Source organism: Haemorhous mexicanus, chromosome 8, assembly GCF_027477595.1.
Source record: "Haemorhous mexicanus isolate bHaeMex1 chromosome 8, bHaeMex1.pri, whole genome shotgun sequence".
Lineage (NCBI taxonomy): Eukaryota > Metazoa > Chordata > Aves > Passeriformes > Fringillidae > Haemorhous > Haemorhous mexicanus.
Window position 1 is genome coordinate 6,402,267 of NC_082348.1, and position 23,016 is coordinate 6,425,282.

General features: G+C 41.5%; 2 protein-coding genes across 16 annotated transcripts in view; both read right to left on the reverse strand.

Annotated features, from left to right (window-relative positions):
- Positions 1-5,809, reverse strand: part of UBXN4 (UBX domain protein 4) — a 14,584-nt gene extending 8,775 nt beyond the window's left edge. Inside the window, exons 1-2 of one of the 2 annotated variants that reach the window (XM_059852545.1) lie at positions 5,653-5,809; positions 131-233 (exon numbers count right to left, since the gene is read on the reverse strand). In XM_059852545.1, the coding sequence (XP_059708528.1) occupies positions 131-233; positions 5,653-5,731 (182 nt within the window). In that variant the 5' untranslated portion in view covers positions 5,732-5,809. Of the gene's footprint in view, positions 1-130; positions 234-5,373; positions 5,489-5,652 lie in introns of those variants that run through there. The other variant, XM_059852544.1, reaches the window with a different exon arrangement.
- Positions 5,810-12,726: 6,917 nt separating this feature from the next.
- The window catches only part of R3HDM1 (R3H domain containing 1), a 78,483-nt gene continuing 68,193 nt past the window's right edge, over positions 12,727-23,016 (reverse strand). For 12 of the 14 annotated variants that reach the window (XM_059852560.1, XM_059852556.1, XM_059852553.1 and 9 more), the window contains 7 exons: positions 21,618-21,721; positions 20,843-21,010; positions 17,716-17,885; positions 17,357-17,507; positions 16,045-16,124; positions 15,197-15,281; positions 12,727-14,173 (listed from right to left, as the gene is read on the reverse strand). In XM_059852560.1, coding sequence (XP_059708543.1) covers positions 13,812-14,173; positions 15,197-15,281; positions 16,045-16,124; positions 17,357-17,507; positions 17,716-17,885; positions 20,843-21,010; positions 21,618-21,721 — 1,120 coding nt within the window. In that variant the 3' untranslated portion in view covers positions 12,727-13,811. The remainder of the gene's footprint in view (positions 14,174-15,196; positions 15,282-16,044; positions 16,125-17,356; positions 17,508-17,715; positions 17,886-20,842; positions 21,011-21,617; positions 21,722-23,016) is intronic. The other 2 variants (XM_059852552.1, XM_059852558.1) reach the window with 2 other exon arrangements.

Genomic DNA, 23,016 nt, shown 5'->3' on the forward strand with positions numbered 1-23,016 from the left:
GAATTCACTTCTGCTCTGGAACCCTGTATTTACACTATCTCCTAATCAGGGTGAAGACTTCAAAAGCCTCTTACTCTCATCATCATCAATGAAAGATTGTATAAGAGACAGAATTAAAATAGGCTCAAACCTTTTGGTGTCAATTTTAATAGCAACAAAACCATCTGATGCAGCTTCAGTCACCTTCTCATCTTCCCACCTTGCAGCCATCTCAGTAGATTGTTCATCTTCACCTACAAGACACAGCACACACATGAGTTAAAACCACCACAAAGTGCTGTTTCTGCCCTGATTTTAGCTTTGCTTCAATCCCTTGGATTCACCTTTGTAAAACACTCTAGGGATTATTTTCAAGTCACTTTATAATTATTATTTTTTAATAATCTAGAGACAATTCACTCCAACTGGTTCACTTTGATATGTCAAAACTATGTTCTGCTTGCCCCTCGTAAATTTAATTATATATTAGTACATCAGCTGCTAGTAGGTAAAACTATGTCCTTCACTCCCTGTAAATACATAATTCAGCAGGTGAGGTTTCACAGTTTGACACTGTAAAAAAAAAAGTCCCCAAACCAAGAAACATTTATTTGCAGATTATTTATAACTTAGTTTTGTATTTCATTTCCTGACATGAACAGCAACAGTACAAAGGGAGGAAAAGGTGTGAGGAGCACAGAACAAGAATAACAAATGCAGAGGAGCCACTTGGATAAGAGAAAGTGAAAAGGTGTTCAGGGGCCAAAGATTCAGAGGTGTTATTTTAATCAGATGAAACAGATCAATCATACATTTATGCCCTAAAACACCAGTTTAGTGAGGGTGTGGGTTAATAAATAGATTCTGATGAATATTAACCATTTTTCAACAAGTACACTGGCCTGCCACCATTTCTTTATCTTCAATCTGTATTACTTCCTAGCAGCTTGGAATGGACTGCAGTCTTGATGAAGAATCCGAGTCACAAGTATAGAAGTATAGTAGTCCATTATTCAGTGACAACAACAAACCACTTGTTTGTTTCATCCCAGCTGCCATTCCATGCAATATTTTTGACTTGTTAAAGATCAGGAGTTACAAGTGGAATCTCCCACTGAAGTGCTGCTATCTGGTCACAAGGTCTCTCAGACGGGCATGTCTCAAAAATACAATTTTGGAAAAGTGGTTTTCAACCGCGTCTCAATTTTTCCCTGGAATTACTGGAGCAAGTAAGAAAGTATCTACCTCTATTATTATTCTTCTGCAAAAGCAAGCAAATATTTAGGCTATTTTACATGGGAACCTTTCCTCTTGCTTTAAGTGCAGTGCTTCCAAGCGTGGTCAATGCAGCTGTTATGCCCAGAGCAGCTCAGCCTCCTCTCCTGTTTCTAAATGCTCCCAGGCAGGCAGCTGCTTCACCACACACTGTTTCAAAAGGACATGTGCTCATCTGATTAGACTACTAAAAATATCTAAATACTTGCCTAACACTAACTTTTCCACACAGCCAACTGCTGGAGAAAAAAGAATGCTGAAAGACACAAACAGGGCAGAGGCTGCTCACAGTACAGTCTGCGAGATGACTGAATGAAAATGCTGATAACTCACATTTGATAAAACTCTGTGCCATGATGCACTGATTAATACTGTGACTACCCACTGAACAGTTGCTTATTCTCATACACCTTTTTGGTTTGATAGCCCTTTCTCATTTAGGGGTTCGGGTTCATTTATTACAGTTTGTAGCAGTAATTCTATCCTGAAATCAAAACTGCCAGGTCACAGAAAAAACATCGGAAAAGTCAAGAGGTCAAGTGCAACAGAACTTGACATAATTCATAATTCTGCTAAACACTGAGCCAGCGCAACAGCCTTAGAATTCTAAATCCCAAAACTCTCAGATTTCTTGTTTCTCAAACAAAAACATCACTCTATTTCACTTAGTGGAATGATCTGTAAACAACTCAGTCACACTTCCTTGTCTCTTAAATCTGATCAGGTAAATCTACATAGTGAAAACATCGATCATTTCTCAAGTGATTGACATACTGGACAAGATTATTTTTCTGCAATAATTTACTTCGTGTATGAGGAACTTACTCAAAACCATCACAGACTGTCAGAAGACTTTAATTCCCCTCAGCACACAGTCATCAGGGAAGTATTTTCCTTTCAGAAGGAGAGAGATAAGCCAAATTTATTTTTCCATGTCCAACATTTCATAACTACTCAGTAAGAGAGGATTGCCATTCTGGGAATGCCAGGAAGTCAGGACATTAAACCATTCATATCTTCCTCCTCTGCAGCATTTCACTTATTTAACTTGCAAAGTGCCTTGATACATCTTGGCTACAAATAACTAACAAACAGCTTATGTGTGCAAATCACCTTTTTGTAAAAAAAATATTAAAATAATAAAGTTATGAACAAAAGGAGGAAGGTTTCTACAAACATTACTAAAAAGAAACAAACATTTTAATTTAAAGTTTTTTACTGTCACACGCCTACCCTTTCATTTTTTCACTCTGAAAAGCACTTTTTATACATGGTCTGGTATTTTCATGATCAGAACATGTCTAACCTTTGGAAAAATATAAAATAATCTGCAACACCTCAATCACAACAGAGGAAGTTTTGTATCAAATGAACTATCAACTTTAGATTAGTGACTCAAAGGATCAAAGGCTTTTTAACTGTAGGCTACAAAATCAGCTGCAGAACAGCTACCAACAAAATACCAGGAATGTTCATAAAATCATAACATATTCTGGGTTGGGAGGAACCCACAAGGATCCAGTCCAACTCCTGGCCCTGCACAGGACACCCTAAAAATCCTCCCATGTACATTTTGAGAGAGCATTTTCCAGATTCTCTCTGAACTCTTCCCTGAGGAGCCTGTTCCACTGCCCAACACCCTCTGGGGACAGAAGCTTTTCCTGATATCCAGCCTGCACCTCCCCTGACACAACTTCACACCCGCCCTGGGGCACCTGCATTGCCAGACCTGTTTCACTGTCAGGAATCCTCTGCCTGTGCAGCAACACAGGGAAGCTGCTGCTGGCAATTACTCGATGCCACAAAGTAACTCCTGTGTTCCCCAAACACAACCACCTTACTTGGTGTGCCCAGAGACCCCTAACATCTCACCTTAATATTTGAAACCAGCTTCCTAAGGCAGACCTGGCCTCATGCTCTCTGGGGAGAATGGAGCAATCCCTTCTATTGCAACTTCCCATGAGTTAAACGGCATCTTTAACACCCTTACACCATGCTGTCACCAGAATGTGCCATGAAGGTTTTAAACACTGAGCTCAAAAATGATGGGATTATGGCTGCAAGCAAAAACGCTTAAGGAGAAACCTGCTCGAACAATGCACATTTACAACCACAAATGCCACCTCATTTTTAAGATAAATAGCCACATTATTCCTTGCTTGACTAGAAAATATTCTGGAAGCAGAAAGAATAATCCATTTCTTCATTTTCTAGAGAAAATGTAATTGAAGTGCAGAGAAAGGGAGAGAGGGACAGGCAGATGGTGGCAGAAACCAAACACAGACGGACATATCTGTCCAATTAGAATTTCCTAATTTTTGTCAACTGTACCTAACAGCTATCCTACACAATGGCTGGTCCAATACATTTCAATTTCTCTCATTATTTTTTTCCATAGATATTATTGGATGAAGTGTACAGCACCAAACACTGCTGAAAGCCTGTTCTTCAGGTGTTTTCAAATGCCTGTATCCAGTAGGAAGTGTGCAGTGTAAAGGCTCAAAGTTACCATCACTGTGCAGTTTGAAATGTGTTTCTACCCAAACAACACACCTAATCTATGCTAACACAAAACCAGACTATTCTTCCAGCACTCCACATCCTTCATACACAGCTGCTTCCACACACAGTGAGAAAGTTCTTGGGCTTCCCACTCCCTTTCCCAGCACATGTAACAGAAGAGTTTAATGATCAGCCACGGGTCAGCTGCCCTGATCCCACGGTGCCCAGGGCGGACCAGATGTAGGCAGAACTCTCCAACTCTTCCATTTCAGAGATGTGCCTGGCTGAAGTCACGCTCTGCCTTTTCCAGGGCTCATAGGAACAAACAAAACAAATCCTCACAGCAGACACAATGACAAAACTAGGTTACATCCCTGCAACCAGAGATGTATCTCCCCTGTACATCTACATATTCCTACACCCACCTAGTCAACATCAGAATCTAATGGGCCCCATTTTGTGCAGAACTTTTGTTTCATAGAAAATACTGGACATAAGTTACAACATGCACTTCTCCCCGATTTATGTATCAAGTTGAAACTACTCAGAGGCCCACCAAAGTCCCTCTGTCACTGCCCTCCTCAGCTGGGCAGGGGAGAGAATGTAATGGAAGGCTCTTGGGAAGAGGTAAGGGTAGGGGGAGATCACTCACCTGTAATGTTTGCAGGCAAAACAGATTTAACTTGGGGAAAAATTTATTTAACTTATTACTAATAAAAAATCAGAGCAGAATAATGGGAAATGAAAACAAATCTCCCCACCCTTCCTGCAGTCAGTTCCTCACACCTTGTCTCCGCTGCTCCTTCCTCCTCAGGGGTTGGACTCCTCATACTCTTCGAGCATGGGGTCCCTCCCAAATTGTGCAATGTGACTCTTTCATAAGGGCTGCAAGGTTCTTCATGAACTGCTCCACCCCGTCCTTTACTCCAACACAGCCCAATCTGTACTCTGACAATACTTGAATTCTATCAGTACGTTTACCATCCAGGAGAAAATGCTGTTCTCCAAGTACACGGAGAGTTGTGTCAGCAAAGGAATTTAACTGCACTTTCTGTTCACATCCCCTTTGGGAGTGAACTTCGTGAAGCCACGTGAGTCCCACAGTTCAATAGTTCTTAAGGGAACAACACTAAGTCACACATTCAACATTGTTACTGTTTCTTGAAGCACCTAAAAATCTTCAAACCACAAGCATGGAAGGCAACAGTAAAATCTTAAGAAACAACACACACACAGATACACAAAAGCTCAATAATATATGAAGAGCTTGCCTAATCACAGAATATCACCGTTTCAATCGTGCTGGAAAAGACCTCTGAGACCATCGAGTCCAACCGATGGCCAAACACCACCTTGTCAACCAGACCATGGCACTGAGTGCCACGTCCAGTCTTTCCTTAAACACTCCCAGGGACCTCAACACCTCCTCGACAGCCCGTTCCAATGTCTAATCACCCGTTCTGGGAAGAAATTCCTCCCAATATCCAACCTAAACCTCCTCTGGCGCAAGACTGTGTTCCTCTTTCCCATCTTTTTTTTTTTTCATAGAGAAAGGCAGCGTACACAAGACGATGTGAATTCCTACAGGTTCCAATTACAGTGTTATGAAACACGCACTGTCGGTACGGGGAAAAGAAACAAACACGACGAGCAGCCCGGAGAGCTGCACCGGCGAGAATCCGGTGCAGAAGAGCAGAACGGAGGGAAGGCGACACATCGGACGGGCGATTCCGCTCCACAAGGCGGACGGGCGGGGGCCGGACACCGACACCGCGGGCTGGGGCTGACACAGCACAAATCCCGCTCGGCGGGAGGGGCGGCGGGCGGGACACAGCTGGGAAGGCGCTGCCGGGCCCTGCCGGTGGGGGCAGCGGGCGGCACCGGGATGTACCGTACCTGCCACGAACACGACGAAGACGGAGCTGCGCTCCTTGGCGGCGGCGATGGCGGCGGGGACGGAGCCGCCGAACCACATCGTGGGACCGCCGGGACCCGCCGCCCTCACCGACAACGGCACCGCGCCTGCGCCGCCGCCGCGCCAACCGCCCCCCGCGCGCCTGCGCGCGCGGCCCGGCCCCACCGCCCCCTGATTGGCGGCCGCTCGCCGCACGCGCCCAGCCCGCCCGCCCCCTCCCCAATCGCGCGCGGGGGGCGGTGGCGGGTCCCGCCCCCCTCAGCCCGGCGCCATCTTGGCGGTTTAGGAAGGCGGGCGGTGGGCGTCGCCTCTTGCGCTGCCCCGCTGCGAAACTGGCTCTGGCCGTCAGGAGAGGTGGCGGGAACTGCCCGTGTTTAGCCTAGGGAAGGGAAGGCTGAGAGGGGATCTCGTTTATACACGTCCTGTGAGGAGCGCGTGGGGGGGCTTCTCATGCTGGCCGAAAGGGGGCTCAGGGGGACCTTACTACTGTGTACAACTACAGGAGGATGAAGTCAGGTGTGAGTCGGGCTCTTCTCCCACGGAACCAGCGACAGAACGATAGCCTTAAGCTGCTCCAGGGCAGCTTTAAATTGTACATCAGGAAAAATCTCTTCTCAGAAGAGATGTCTAGGCATTGGAACAGGATACCCTGGCAGGTGATGGAGTCACGGTTCCTCTCGGTCTTTAAAGAAAAGCTGCATGCGGCACGCAGTGCCATGGTCTGATTGACGTGGTGTTTGGTCAGTTTGAACTCGATGATCTCAGAGGCCTTTTCTAAACCAGTTGACACTGTGATTCTGTAATGCAGAATAAATACCTTAAATAGAATATAAGTGTCTCAAAGTCAGGTCACCAAGAGGACGGTGCCAGGCTCTTCAGGTGTGCCCCATGACAGGATGAGGAGCAATAGACACAGACTAAAATACAAGGAATTTCACCTCAGCGTGAGGAAGAGCTTTACATTAGAGGTAGAACAGGGAGAGTGTGAGGTCACCCTCTCTGAAGACTTTCCAAATGCACATGGTCATGTTCCTGTGCCACTGCTCCAGGTGACCATGCCTTGGCAGGGGGTTGGACAGGGTGATGATGTCCAGAGCTCCTTCCAAGCCTGACAATTCCATGATTCTGTGAGGTAGCTGCCAGAAAAAGGGGCACCTCCTGCCCCCGGGGCTGGAGGATGAATGGTCACAGCCATCCCTGCCCCAGCACCCACCCTGGAGGAGGCAAAGGTGTGACAGGGGGAAAAGTGATGGAGGAAATGACAGAAATCCATGTTAAATAGAACAAAAATAGAGTATGCTGTGCAGAGATCTTCCACGAGAGGCAGGAGGTGAAGCCAGGACATCCTCTGTGCTTCCAGGCTTTGTGAAGGACTGGCACAGCACAGCCAGCAAGGCAGGAGGACTCCTTGGTAGACATTTCACAGCAAGTGGGACAGGACAGTTGATGTCAAGTGCTCTCATGATAACATTTTGGACAGAACACTGCTCTTGAGCTTTTCTAAAACACCATTAGGACTGTGACTGTGTGTACTGGGTAACTTGCTGAGGCAAGATACTCAAATATTGAAAGGCCAAAAACCACACAGTCTCTCAGTCTGGAAATCTTTCACTGTTGTACCTTGTGTAACTGCAAAATAACAACTAAAAAATCCTTCAGACTTACAGTGAAAAGGAAGCAAATCAGTGTTGACAACAGTGTACAGAATCTCTTTTACCTCACCCAAGATGCAGCGTGTGGAAATTGTGTCACAGTAATCCTCACTGGGTAGGCTTGCATGTGTGTTGTGCCTCTGCAAGTTTCTTAAAGAAATACCATCAGAACATGTTGCTGAGATGGACTTAAAAAAAAAATTGTATATTTGTGAATGTTCTTTCTTTATGATACAAAACATGTTTAAGGGCAATGCCAAAGATTGGATAGTATCAAACTGAATTTGTTTTTGGAGATGAACAAAAAACCATCTCTGTTACATAACTGCATGTGTAGCATGGGAGGAGGAGGTTAGGTTGTAAGGTGTATCTTGAATTCTCTAATAAATTTGGATGCATTGCACTGATTCTCTTGGCATTTCCAGCCACTGTAGTTTGCATTTACTGCATCTGATTTGGAACCCTAAGTTGGAAGCCAAATTTCACGAGACAGGTGAGTAAAATGTTGAACACTGTGTGTTTTGAAAATTGTTTTGCAAATATGATTTTCAAACTCTTTGATACCACTTGAAGCAAGGAAGCAAAAAAAGGGCTTACTATTGACTGGACGTGTCATTTTTGTGAAGGTGTACAATCTATTACAGCCTCAGGAACTATTTATATTACATTCTCTAATAACTACCATTTTAGAAGTGGAAGTCTCCAACTGTAGGGTCACTGACTTGTTGGATATGCCTTTGATGTTCATCTGAGAGCCTTTAGCACAGGTGTGTCTGGAAACAATAGAGGTCTGCAGTTTGTAGGCCTAGAAAAAGACAGGATAACTAACTAGTAAGTTGAAAATTTTATTGAGAAAAAAGAATTTGACAGCTGGAGCATTACCTGGGATTCAGTTCTTTGAAGGGGGATGTCTTGTGTGTTTTCAGTTATTGGCATGGAAAACAATGCAAGGCAGTAACTTGCATTCTAAGAGAATAATTTTTTCTCCCCAAAACCAAAACACATCAATCTGGATCAAAATGGAAAGTGATCTTTATTAGGGAATTCCTATTTTAAATTGCACTGTTGCTTCACCCTAAATCAGCAGTTAATTAACAAATCAAAATTATCAGTTTAAGCCAAGTAAAAAGTCAGCAAATTTGAGCAACTGTGGGGTCAAGGTCTGGTGTATTTCCCAGATTGTATAAATCAGTATGGTAGACTATCAGGGCACACTTAATAATGATGTTTCTTATTAACTACATTGAAAAACCAAAAAGGGCAAAGCTAATTAACCCTATAACTAGGGCAAAAGTTAGGATATGAGAAAAAAGAATGCCAGCATCTCCCTCTCAGATTCAAACTGAGGCCACTGTAATTGAAGTATCATTGCTTGTAAATATTCTTTTTAAACTGCCAAGTAATTTTGGGAGATCAAGTGTAACAGATCCCTTGGTGTTGGAGTCAGTCCATGCCCAGCCAGTGTCGAGTGTGCCTTCCACCTCTGCTCACCTGGGTCTGAAACATTCCACTGCTGTCAGCACCGTGGATCATCATCAATCCCCAGCTAATTCAGATTCCCACTTAACTGGGACACAGGAGCTGAATTAGGAATAAACCTCACTGTTAAGCATTATTCACAGCAACAGAGTTTATTTTTGTAGCTTATTCCAGTTTTAAAAGCATACAGCTGCCAGCGACACACAGGTTGTCCTCTACAGCTCTTTGGTTTACAGCACCAGGCTCATCTGACATTTGGGTTTCTCTTCCCAAGTGCAGGCACAGTCCATTACAGCTGCAAGCATCCCATATAATGACTCCATGCATGAGCTTTACCAGTGAGACTGGAAAAGGAAAAAATAGCAGCAAACACTGAAGTGTTTGTGTCCTGGACCAAATTTTAATGCTTAATCAGGTCTTCAGCAAGTTTGACTTTCACCCCAACAGACTTTGACAGACATCGCGGAACATCACATAGTTGCAAGGAGGATAAAAACCAAACCTTGCAGTGAGGGCTGCTGAACTGAGTCAGGGCCAAACCCTGGCCCTGCGAGTCTGAGGACACAAGGCAGACACTGAAGTAAGAGGAGGCTCATCCACGCCATGGTAAGAACATAATTGCACACATTTTCAAGTAATCCAAGAGGCAGCTTAATTTACACTGAAGGTTTTGGATGTGGGTGGAGACTTTGCTCTTAGGTTCCAGAATAAGATAACTTACAGAACTTAATTTTCAGACTGTTCTGGAAATCAGGCCCTTTTAAGGGTTCTACACCCAAGAAATGAAGCTTCCAAGATGAAGTCACATTAACATTGTGCACTTAAATTTTATACTTAATCAATAGCCAAAATACCCAAAATGTTTTAAATGTGAATAGGGCATAGAGAAGACCTTCATGAAAAGACCTTCATCAACCTTCATGAAAACCAGGCTGTAGAAACATTGAAGGGATTGAAATAATTCCTTTAATAGTTAAAAATATATAAAAATTCCAGCTACAATAATTTTTCATGACCTGTAACTGTTTTGGTCAGTTTTCTCCAAAGCTTCTTCCAAACATTCTTTTCTTCAGGGCTGAATACAGGAACTTGAAGCCTGCATCAATTTTATGTAGAAAAAATATATCATGGAGCTAAATAGTATTTATAGAAAGTTGTAATTTTGACTCCCAGGCATCCAAGCTAGTACAAGGTTAACTCAAAACAAAAGACAAGTCAAGTGTGAAGTTTTAAGGCACAAATGAGTGTCATAGGATGAGAATACAACTATTCTTTCCACCTTGAGAGGGAACTAGCTTGCAAGAAGATAGGAAATAGGTAAAAACTTCTCCCTGTGAAAGGCTTGTTGTGTACCCAGGTACCTTATTGGATTCATTGAGCTACACAGTTCTTCTGGTGCTTTGATAAAACCCAATCTGCCAGCAGCTGCCCTGTACCACCCGGATCTTCAATCATCACAGGTCCTACAAAGGGGTTGGGGGTGGTTGCAGGTGGAGACAGCCAAGCTCTACGGTCTGTGTACACCACAGCACACAGTTTCTGTCTTCATAGACACTGCTCCTTTTCGTGTCATTTTTCAAAGTTTATGTGAGTGAAAGGAAAACATTTCATATTAGAGCAGGTGACATTTGCTCAGGGAAGATGCAAGATGCTTGTTCCCAACCAACCCTGCCTTACCAAAATCCAGCAGCCACAGCCTGGCTGGCACATGCAGGCTGTGAGGATGTTTTAGGGTGTGCTGGAATGAGCCACCCAATTCCAGCATCAGGCCCATGTGGTTTGGGGAGCCCTCAAAGTATGGGGCTTAAATTTATATACTTAAGTTTTAATTAACTTTTTGACTGTAATATCAGACATTATATGAAGAGTTCACAGTTCAGGGAGGAATTTTACACTTTAAGTGTGTTAATTAAAAATTAAAATCAAGAAAGAATAGCTTTTAGTGGAGTACGTAAGAGCTGCATTTGTTCAGTTTTTCTGCTTATTCTTCCAGTGCTTTTCCTTAAAGTTAAGACATGCTTTCAGTAAGACAAAACATATTATATTGTTGCAATGGAAGTCCCCACTTAATTCCTTTTGCCACTATTTGCTTTAAAAATAGCTTTAATGGTAAATAAGGGGAAGCTCAAATACACTGGAGTACTAAAAGATTTGTTTGGAACATGAGAATGCATTTTACATGCATCTATTACATGCATAAAGTGCTTTTATTTGCTTTCAAGACTGTGATCCAAATCCGTGGAACAAATGCAGTTCCAGGGGTTTTGCACATAGTGCCTGAGCTTATATGCTTTAAGGAACCAAAAGGGGCAGAAGGGCATAAAGGGCAGGAAGGTATTAAGTGTCTTGGTTAGATGAGTTTGCATCCTGTTTGCTTACTAGAGAAAGTATGAAATAGCACAAACCCAGGAATAAACACAACTGTGAAGTAGAAATATTTTAATACTTTGCCACTGTAGACATCAGAAACCTCTGGCAGTGCCAAAGTCCTGTGAATTGACCCTGTGGGGCTCAAATCAACACATCCAGATAAAATAACGCAACCATCCCTGATGAACCCAGAGTAAAACATACTCAGAAAGGATGGCAGACCTAACTGGGTCAGTTTCTGGAGTAGACTGCAACTGGCTTCTTAGATGTTTTAACCTTTTATTCTAGGGCAACTTGCATTCAAGTTTATAACTTCTTTGATAAAAATTAAATATTTTCTGTGCCTCATTCCTAACCAGTGTATCCCTCCCTTCCTGTTGTTTGAGCTGCATTCTCCATGTTTACCTCACATTACCTTTTCTTCTCTGTTTATTATGAAATGCAGCAAGCCATGCAATATCCTTTGGAAAGGGTTTGATTTGATACAAATTTAGTGCTGGGGTTTTTCAGAACAGATGGAAGCTCTCAGCTACTGCCTACCCTTCTACATCTTGGAAGAATCGTGTTGTGCAGTGAGTTAATGATGGGAGGCAGCTGCCTTGCTGGGCTGAGACACCTGTCCCTACAGCCTTTTAATCTCTTAGCTACTTTTACAGGATTAAACCATAATCCTAAACTAGCATGGCAATCAGCAAGAGGCAGTGACAGAATGCAGGCAGTAGTCATGCTGTCTGTGCTGTTCAGAGGAGGGGGTAATTGATAAACTGGGGCTTTGGGTGCAGTAAACTGCAGCAGTCCAGCCCAAGGTGCAGCGAGAAATACATCCTCAGTCAAGCACAGTTCGAATGCCAAGTACCATCCTTTTAGAAAAGCAGACTGGAATGAGTAGATTTGTCTTTTATCTGGCGACTTGAAGGTGAACATCCTCCCCTTTGTTTTACGGGAGCATCTAAGTTGACTTTTACTAAATACCTGTTGCTACAGCATTTCACAGAATCCAGTCCCATAAAACTAATGCATTAGGCTAATACATTATTCCCAGACAGGTCAGTTTTCTAAGTTTTCCTCCAAGTATTTCATCACTGTTTGGGTGTTCAGAGATAGAATAATTTGTATAAACAATGAAAATTAATGCTGGATTAGGCACCTTAATTCTTCCCCTTTACCCCCTGTGAAATGTTTTTAAACACAAAGTTTACCTTGAGTTTCCTCTTTCAAAAGTCACAAATGAACAAAATGATAGCCTTATGAAGTGACCAAGTAGTTGCTTGTCTACACAGCAAATCAGTTCCTGAGCTAAAAATAAAAAATCAGGAGCAGTTCCTTACAGCATCTGACTATTTTCTCTTTTTTACTTATACAGAGAAACATTTAAATATTATGAAAGGCTGGATAACACAATGTCAGAGGAGGAACAGCAGGTGGTTTTTTAAGAGGTTCTAATATTTGTGGGTTTTAGTTATTTTCTCACATTTGAAAGGATTCCAGCCATTAATATGAGCTCATTCAAGTTTCAGAAGACTCCTAGAAGCTTAAACAAGTGCACTGAAAAAGTTTGTTTGTAAACATTTATTCTTTTGAACTGAAAAAGGCTTGCATCAGCACACATTGTACAGACTTGCAAATTACACAAGTTGAAAAAAGTTTTGTTTCATTTATGTGCAATGAATCTTTTAATGTCCAGTGAGCATCTGCAAATGATGAAAACTTAAACTATTAAAAAGGTTTCCAGCACTTACCAAACACAATTATCTTAGCGTGAAAAGGAAGAGAAAGAGACCCATACTGGTGGGAACACAATTAAAGTGCAAACATTTTGTCACTTGTATGAAGATACATAAAGTTTCTTCACACTTTTAAAAAGAAATATTAAAATGTGATTCAGTGAACATTCTTTGTAACCTATTCATAATCCCCTTCTAGTAATTATTAAACTTGCTGGATCAGAAGCAAATTCTTCAAGGGTACAAACTTGTAATTTCTTTTAACATTCTTTGAATATATTGCAAAAGACAAGGACCACCGAAGGAGTTATTTGCTAAAATTATACTCTTATTTTCTTAAGAAAAACAGAAAAAGAAGAAAAAAAAGAGGAAAAAAAAAGAAAAAAAAAGAAAAAACACACAAGGGGCAAAGAAGACGTTAACTTGAAGATCTTGGGTGGTTTGCTAGAAAATGAATATAATTCCTTGAGAATGGTTCTCTTTTCCCCTCCACCAATCCTCAGGTTCCTGCCTTGGAATGGACTGCTGTGTGCTGGCTGTGAAAAGGGATTATAAAATACAAATCTGCATATGGATTTTTATGAACATCTGCTGTACAATAGAACTTTGGATCTGATACAAGATTTCAAAAATATAAAACAAAACTACTATAAAAGTAGGGGGCATTTCAGCAGCATTCCTTACGGAAAGCCACCTGTCGCAAAGATGATTCCTTGCTATTGTCTGGGAGTAACTCTGTAAATTTTTTTCTTCATCTTGCTGGATTCACTGGGTTATTTATTCTTCAATGGCAAATGTCATGTGACAAAACATCCCAGGAGTCTCTATGAAGAGAACAGAAACCCCATGACATCAAACCAATCGAGGAGGGAGGACGTGGAAGTAGTAAAGGCCGAGTGTCCAGCGGTGCGACTGCTACTGCGAGCTGGCCCTCTCCAGGACGTGGAAGTCGTAGTGCTTCTTGCTGGTTCTCAGGCGGAACTTGCTCACCGCGCCGCTGCTCTGTCTCTTGAGCGCGCTCTGCGCGGCCGCCATGCTGGGGAAGGTGGCCAGGACCGTGTAGGTGGAGGCCAAGTCCCCGGCGCGCGTGGGCTCCGGGCCCCCGCCGCCGTCCCCGCAGAACCGCCGCTGCTGCTGCTGCTGCTGCTGCAGGCACTGGGAATCCCTCAGCCACCGGATCTTGGCACCCACTTTCAACAGTTCTCCAAAGAGTTTCTCTGCTTCCATACGAGTTATGCCTTCTGGCAGCTCAGTAATTTCTAGAACTTTCCCCACAACTGAAAGAAGAGAAACAATGAATCTAAATCGGTTATTGCACTTAATGATACAACATCCTAAATGAAAAATTACTTATTTCATGCTTGTATCTCCAGTTGGCTGATACCAAATCCACAGCATTTGCCTTCCTGATATTCTAGAGAGCTTTTGGTCTCACACTTAGCACTGCCTATAACGACAATTTGCTTACTTGTACAAGTGTGCAAATAGAAGCTGAGAATACAAAGAGGGTCCTCAGAACAAAGAGGGGACAATAATAAAATCATCAACAACTCATTTTGCAGCAGGTTTCAGAACTCACTCTCATGTCACTGGCCTTGTCTGGTAACGCTTCACACATCACCATGCCAAAAAAACTAGTCTGTTTTACCTCAAAAAAAAATCGTTTCCATTTAATTGTTAGAAAAACTAATTTTTCTGTAACTTTCTGTGAAGAGTTGACAGCAGGGAGCAGAAATTCTCAGTAGAGGTATTAAGATAGATGCCATCAGATTTTATTTAATTTTCATCATAAAAGATTACATCTTTACCAATTCCAATGAGCTAATCTATAAATCAATCTCCTACTATGTCTCCCACATCCATGTGCTTAAATATACTAGAATGGGAAAAACTAAAATCAAAACAAACCAAACAGCACAAACTAATTTGTGTTTTTTTGTCTGATTTCACTTGTTAGGCCACTAAAAGGAAGCAGGGGTGTGTGTAGTTAATATTTAATGCAACAATATCACCGAACTTAGGCCCAGTAAACTGACTTACTTGCTCTTTTAGTACTCTCCAATCCTGAACTTCTCAGGTCTTTTCTCCAGCCTTCAAAACTATACTTTTCCCATTTAACTTCCCTTTTTCCCTCTCTCCATGTTTTCCTCTCCATCCTTATGTTTCCAGTGTTGGCCATGTCCATTTCTGTCCGATTTCTCTTCGCTCTGGCCCTTCTCACCTGTGCTTTTCTTGTACATTCCCAGCCCATCACCATAATTCATTTTTTTGGAGGACTGTGTCAGTCAGCAATTCCATACCTGGTTCTCCTGCACCAAGATCTGCTGAAGCAGCCTTCTTTGCTGGTTTCTTTCCCCTGTTTCCATGTCTGTTTCCAGCCTGACACTGGAAAGATTGACATAAAGAGGGTACTTCAATGACAATCCACCAGGTACCTTGAACTTTCTAGTCAGCTCAGTGACAAGCAGTGCAGAGCAATGTCTGGAAAATAACCTGCACTACCACGGGACAGAGAAGATCTTCACATCCAATTTTAGTTACTGAGTTTGATAATCCTACAGTCAGGCACATTCAATCCTTCACTACAGAAGAAAGGGAGGCAATGATGGGGGAAAAAAATCACCTTAAATCATCCTGGAAGAACATCCCCCTGCCCCAGCCATCACATCCTCTAGCTGGCATTGGGTGGAACTGAGCAAGGTAGAGGCAGGGGGTTTGTGTGTCCCAAAAATTTAATAGAGGCAAATACTTTTCAACTTTGCTAACACCAATATTTTGAGTTTGTTTTTCTTAAAAGGAACAAACCCACTCTTTGTTTAAAAATTACCACATGTATTTTTTTTTTTAGAAATGGTTACTTGGATAAAGGAAAATCGTTTTAGCAAAGGGTCCCCTTTAGATTTTTCAATTAGCTAGTGAATTGCTTAAAACCAAAAGCCATAGTTCAGATAAACGTTTCTCACTTTTTAATACAACAAACAAGAACAATGGGGAGTAATGACATGGAATAAAACTTTTGCAAAGCAAGCACCTTCCACTCAATTACTGTCCAAGTGCAATAACACATTCCCCTGTTCTAGGTGGTTGTAATGGTAGTCCAGAATTGGGGTTTTTTTCATTGTTTCATGAGATTGTTCTCTTTTAATACCTGTTGGTTTGTTACTTGTCCACGTAACAAAGATGGATTGTATTGCAGGGGTTGGCCAAGCAATGGGTATCTGGCATCTCCTTAAAGAGAAAGGTAATTAGAAGGGTTTTTCTGTTACAGGAAAACTTCCAAGTCCCTCTCACACTGAAAATGTTACACAGAAGAGAAAGCAGAACTGCTGTGCACAAAACTGAGTGTTTGGCTGGGTTAACAAACTCAGAGCTCAATCAGTATCAACCACGTCCTGATCCCAAGGTGAAAAGGTACAAACTTGCTGGTATTTAGGGATTACACTCAAAGTTTTTCTTCACTGCAGTCTTAGATAAGTCCTTTCATTTCAAAATGAGTTTAATAAGTCTAAAGCTCCTCTCAGCATGCTAATTTAGTCATTTCATGGTTATAGCCCTGATTAGAGCCAGGTCCATTTCAGATTCCTATTTGTTGCAAGGATGCACAAAGACATTGCACTAGAAGTTTTCAGTAATCACAGCAGATTAAGGGAGTTAAGAGGTGTGCTTCAAACAGCCCACCTGGAATTTTTACATCATCAGAATACAAAGCAATGCAACAAATAAGACAAAGACAAGAAAATAAGGTTCTCTTTATCAATAGGAGAGACACACAGAATTTTCTGTAAGTTTTGCTTTAAAGTAAACCTCTGTAAAACAGACCTGTTCATTTTGAGTTTGGGAATTTTAGCAGGATACTTTTGCTCACTGAAAAAAAGGGTTTATATCTTTGTATTATCAACTATCCCAACTCAGTGAAAACTCCCAATTTTCTGTTGATATGGCAGCAGAAGATTGAAATTCCTCTACAAGATTTTTTTTTTGTGTCCTTGGGTGGTTCCTATCTGAAATACTAACTGAGGTACAGTCCTGGCTAAAGGCTCCATCCTATCATGCTTGTTGTTCTATAGAGGAATGAAAAATACATGCATAGGCAGTGGTGCAATTGAGTGCATTATCAACTCATGATTTATGGTTAAGACTTGAAGCTAAATTCTAGCAAAAATTTTATAAATATTTTCAATGCTGAAATGGGAAATGTCACAATATGAGAAAGCCAGTGTGCTAGAGATACACATTAATGAGGAGTTGAGAAGCCTCTGAAGATATGGGGGACAGTATCAGTGCAGAGTGATAAGGTGAATTTTTAAATGATGCTTAAGTGAATAATTTTGGTGATTCTGCTTCAACAGCAAATACTACTAAAGTGAGCCACAACTCATCAGAAAATCCTCATATAACTTGTGTTTTAAAACATTCAAATAGAAATCACACACACACATTTTAGTTAACTAAAAATATACCTTGTCCAGGGACAAAAGGTCTAGAAAACTGGGACACGATAGAAAGAGGTGTCAGTGTGGGACGGATGTTCTTCATGTTTGACAGCTGGGCTGGTGCTGGTGATTGGGCCGGTGAGGTGGCAGGGCTGCCCAGTTGAGGACTATGCTGCAGCTGGAATAAACAACACTTGAGTGTTTCAAAAAGTACTACTTGAACAAGCTGAACAGCACCCACAGCCTTCAAAGATTTTAAAAAGTTAAAACAGCTCGATTAAGTATAATCAGAGCAAGATTTTTATTCCCCAAAAAGAACATTTAAAAAAAGGCAGAATTGATGCATATTTCAAATCATGCTGGAGAAGCAAAGCAGCGCCTCCTACCTGAGCAGCACCGTCTAAAGTGCTGAGTTCCGTGGCCTTGTGCCCGCGGGGGTGCTCACAGTAGTACTTGCCGGCTTTCCTCTGCGGCGGTGAGGGGTTCCGCGGCGCGGCGCTGCCGGGCACGTTGAGCTGCATCATCACCACCCCCCCGGCGGGCGGCGGCGCTACGGCTGCAACACAGGGAGGGAGCCACGGGCACCGTCAGCACAGCCCGCTCAGCGCCACCGGGAAGGCGCCGGGAAAAGGGGGAATGACATACGGACCCTGTTTGGCTAAAGGAGCTGCTGATTCTAGAAAACTGGAGCAGTATCTTCTGTACAATTACATTTCCACTTTCACCTACACCTGCAATAGCTAACTTAGAGAGGGCTTCCCAGAAAAAGAGATAGTGGAGCCACTGAAACTCATTGCTGAGAATATTTTTGAAAGAAATCACTCTATTTATAAGAAGTTGACAGTATTCAACATTCACAGCAATTTCTATCAGAGCACTGTGTTGCAGAATGTGATATTAAGTGAAAACATGCTTCATTGAAAGATAGAAGTTTCATAGTTTTACATGATGTAGAGCAGTGTGGACTCAAAATGTTTTCTCTGGTACAATGGCATATATCAGAAAGACCTGGGATCAGCCTTAGTCTAGGCAGGCTTACCCTCACTTACAAGTTCTCTCTGGAATGATTTCTGGGCAGATACTGCAAACTGATCCCCACACCTTGTCCCACTTGGGTCCTGTGGTAACCACAAAAACTCCAGAGCCAGGGGAGAACACCTCAACTTCCAGCACTGTTGCACAGGGTTTCACACCAGGAGCTGTAAGGAGAGGCTGCCCAAGAGACAAACCATCTCCCCCCTCTGCCCCAAGTTATTTATATAATGCCCTTTTTATTTGTAAATGGTTGTTTGCAATTTCCTTCTCTGCTCTACCCACTTTTTACAACATATCTCAGAAGCCATTATTAAAACACACACTTTAAACATCATTTAATCATCCAGAAAGCAGGATTCTGCAGTCTTCTAAATTTACTGCCACGTCATAGGATCAAGATACAGATTATAAAATGCATTCATCTGGTGTTTTTTATAATGGGCTACTGTTTTCACTACCCCTGGGCTCCACAAAAAGGAAGACTTCTTCAAAAACCAAACCAAACAATGTAGAATAAGAAACACATAACATTAAAACTACACTAGCTTTTTTATATTGTATTTAGAAATATTTATTACAAGGCTAACTGAATTAACAATGTTTTCACATCTGTACTTTCTTTTTAATGGCAAGAAGTTTTACCCAGGTGTTACAGATTGCAATTGAAGCATGAGGTCAGCTTTAGCAGAGGATATAAATTAAGGAGTCCCTGCAAGAGCCACATTGTGAATATTTCCATTTTGTTGCACAGCAGAATAAAATACAACTGTGTTTATGACTGCTACATAATCAGAATAATAAAGAACACAAAAGTTTTCCACTGGTAAAGCCATAAACTTATCTAGTCCCTATATGTAAACCTGAGATATACCAAACACCTATATACACACTATGTCTAGCACACAAAAATGGCTTTCATTTTAATATTGTATGCATATATTTATATATTTTATAAATTATAATAATTTATGGCTTACTGGTTTATATACAGTATTTCACTCTGCAACACTCTAGCATGCTTTGACTTATCTGTTGTGTGAGAATGGAACACCCAACAAAAACGTTTGTCTTTCAGAAACATCTATAGTACCATCTCTAAAAGAGCGTCAATCTAAAATGCAATTTAAACTGCAAAAGAAAACTTTATGCATTCAGAAAATCATGCTTTTTCTTTTGGTTCTAATTCCCCAGCATTTCAGGCAATGAAAATAAAGGGAATTTTTTTCCTAGCCAAGTATCCTGACACAATGAAGTGTCATACAGTGCATAAGTCCGTTTGCAGACACTCTACGATCTGTCAAATCCCATGAGAAGGGAAACCCAGAAATCCTTCAAAGCCTCCCCAGCTTTACAGTCTGGTCCCCTGTAACACAACTCTGCTGCTTGTCTGTGGACCTGCTCATTGGCTCTACCTCAGAGGCCTTCATTCAGCATCTCAATGTCTTCACTTGCTGAAAAGCACAAGTTTTGATTTAGTCCCCAGAATTTGTTCCCCCATAGAGGGCTTCCTCCTTCCTGAAACTCCCTGAACTCCCAGTTTACAGGTCTGAACCAGGCCATCAAAACTGCACAAAACCAGCACTTCCAGGATAGGAGGGCAGGAAAACAAACTAGTGCAAGGCTCCCTTTAGACATTCTGAAATGACAATCTTCCAGAATTAAAGCCAAACAAACTTGAAGCAAAATGGAAACCAAGCCAAACCTGCCCATGAACTGCTGATCCAGCTATCTTGCCACTTAACTGCATGTTATCTGTTTACTAATAAACAGGTTCAAAAAACACTTTAAAGATAAATGTTTGTAAGAAACACCACATCTGTAGCAGAATCTAGGTCATTGATCTAGGGTTGTTTAATCTAGTGCTTGCTTGCAAAATACTGAGATAGCAGAATTTGAGATTATCCCTTTTTTACCAAGCAAGCCTCTAATGTGTCAAATTCCCTAATAGTAAATAAAGACTGTGCCACTGTGGTCACAGGGTTGTTCTGTAATCTCTTGTTTGGTGGCTAACCCTAGTGCTCTTATTTTCCTGACCAGTTCATCATCAATTTTATGGTTGGGCCTTCAGAGTTTTAAGTGTTTGGATATTGACATTTATAAAGGTTTCATGGATTGACAAGATCAATGTCAGCACTGCTTTCAAACACATTGAGGCTTCTGTTTACATACCTCTTAAAAATGACCCTAGTATTTTGTAGATCAAAACCTTCTGAACCTGACTTAAATGTTTCTGCTGAGTAACATTTACCTGCTGAGGGCGGCCTCCAGGCTGCCCCCATGAGCCACTGTTTCAATTAAAATCAAATTAATCATTTTAAAAGGTACAGTAATAGCAGTACAGATAAAGAATTAAAAAAAAAAAAATCAGAGATGGTACTCAAGTTGCAGTTGTTCTAGCAGTTACCCATGAAACCAATCTGCAAATTCACAGCATGTTCTGGACAGAATGGCTTAGATGAAAATCCCAGTAAAATATACCTTTTTTTGGCTGCATGATGGAAAGACCAGTGGGTGAGCTTTTACATGATGAGGGTGGAGACACTATGCTGTAGTGCACAATGGAAGCAGCCTGCTGTGGCTTTGACTTGGATGAAGGTGGCAATAATGTAGGAGGTGATGGCTTCTGACTTGAATGGTTGCTATAAACTATGAAAGTAAAAGCAGTAAATAAGGCTGCCATAGAAACAAAACACCCCACACAGCTTTGAAGTTCTTTCAGCTTTCCAGCAGGTCAAAAAACTACCCCACAATGCAGTTTTCAAACTCCACTCAAGACCACCTAAGAAAATCACTGCTCCTACTCTGTTAACTGAAATCTAGAATGGTTCTTGAGTAGAAAAGCTAACTATGCTGCTTCCAAAATGTACCTCACTCCTTCTGTCAAACAGAGACCCAAATCTCAAAGTTTTCAGACCCATCTGGCTATTCAGAAAAGGATGGAAGTGATTCTGCTGCCAGTGTATGGTTCCCATGTCTGGCTTAACTCACCCGTACACATGCAAGGTATTATGATGTATGGTATTGGATTTTAAGAAAGTAACTTGAGGCATTTCAAAGATTAAAAAATTGAGATTTCAAATTAATCTGCCTATGGGTTAAAAATGGAAAATAAATTCAAAAATGGAACAAAAGAGGAAAGAGAATACAGCAGTTAATTCTAAATCAAACCCTTAATAGCAAATATCCTATCACCCAGCATAATAATAGCTAGACATTTTTTAAGCTTATCAAAAAAAAACTTTGTTCTCCCAACCTGCACACTGCTGTCCTTGAAGCTGCTGTGAGTTGCATGGTGATGATGTTCTAGGAAACTGTATCTGCTCTGATCCAGGAGGCTGCAAATATCCTACAGATGAACTGTAATAACAAAAAAAAGAACATGACTGACAGGCATTTATGCTGCACTTATTTAATCAGGACTTCTGCATCTGCTGTGTACATGTAGTGCAAAAATCACTGAGCTTTTGTTAATTTGAAACCAGTAATATTCCCACCTACCCCAAATTCATTCATTCTTCAGAAGACTGAAGCTTCCCACCTCTTCCTTAGCAAAAACACATGCCCTGCCTAAACTGAGAAACTGTATTAATTCACCTAGTTTGATATTCTATTTTTGTGTCACAGCTCTACATCAGCATAAAGACATGCATCATCATCATCATCATCATCAAAAATTTGTTATTATCTTGCTCACTGCAGCAGAATTAGGTCTTGGTTACGAGATCCCCACAGCCTCTGCCATGAGGATTTGGGATGCAGTCTCTCAGCTGGGGGCTGGCCCTGGGCAGCTGGGGTAGCACAGCAAAGACAGCTCTGCCCCAGGGCCCACTGACATAGCCCAGAGAGGAGATGGCTTTTCCAGAGTGGGGTGGGTGATGGAACTGGACTCCAGGGGATAAACAACCATTCAGCTGTTTGCAAAATGTAGGAAAAGGATAACTTTAAAAGTTGATTTATGCCAGGTAATCAGGGAAAGCCAGATAACAGACAGAGTTAGATTCTATTGCTGAGCCAGAATATCAGGTTGGTGGGCCATAATCAGATCAGTGCCTATAGAATCCTGTACTAACAGATAATCATTCTGAAAATAAAACAATTCCTTCAAATTGTGGGGAAAAAAAAAAAAAAGTAGGTTTAATCCTCTTGGACCTACTATTTTTACCTATGTTGTCAAAAGTTTGTTCCATCCTTTGTCCCATAGGTCACTTATATAATTTTAATTTAAAGATTCTCTTCCATTAAAGCAGAAAAACCAAGTGAAAACTAACACAGATGCTTTCACACAGCTTCTGATCTGCCTGCTGATTGTGGTTTTCAGCAGTGACCTGAAGGCTTGACACTCAGCTCCTGCAGAACAGCACTCTGCTTTCCTTGTTCAAGTGCTGCAGCATAACTATTCTGATGAAAGCAAATGCTGTCATTGGTTGCTAGTTTGCTCTAAATTCCTAATAAATGAGAGGGACAGTCTAAATTACACAAAAGATCAAGCAACCAAACTTAATTCAAGAAAAGTCTGGAATTATGCCTACCTGTGACTTCACTAAATCTCAAATATAAAACAGAAAAGGATTAAAAAGCCTTCAGATACAAAGAACAGGAATCCAGATTTAAGTAGACGAAACCATGCGGCGATGACACAAATACAGCTGAGG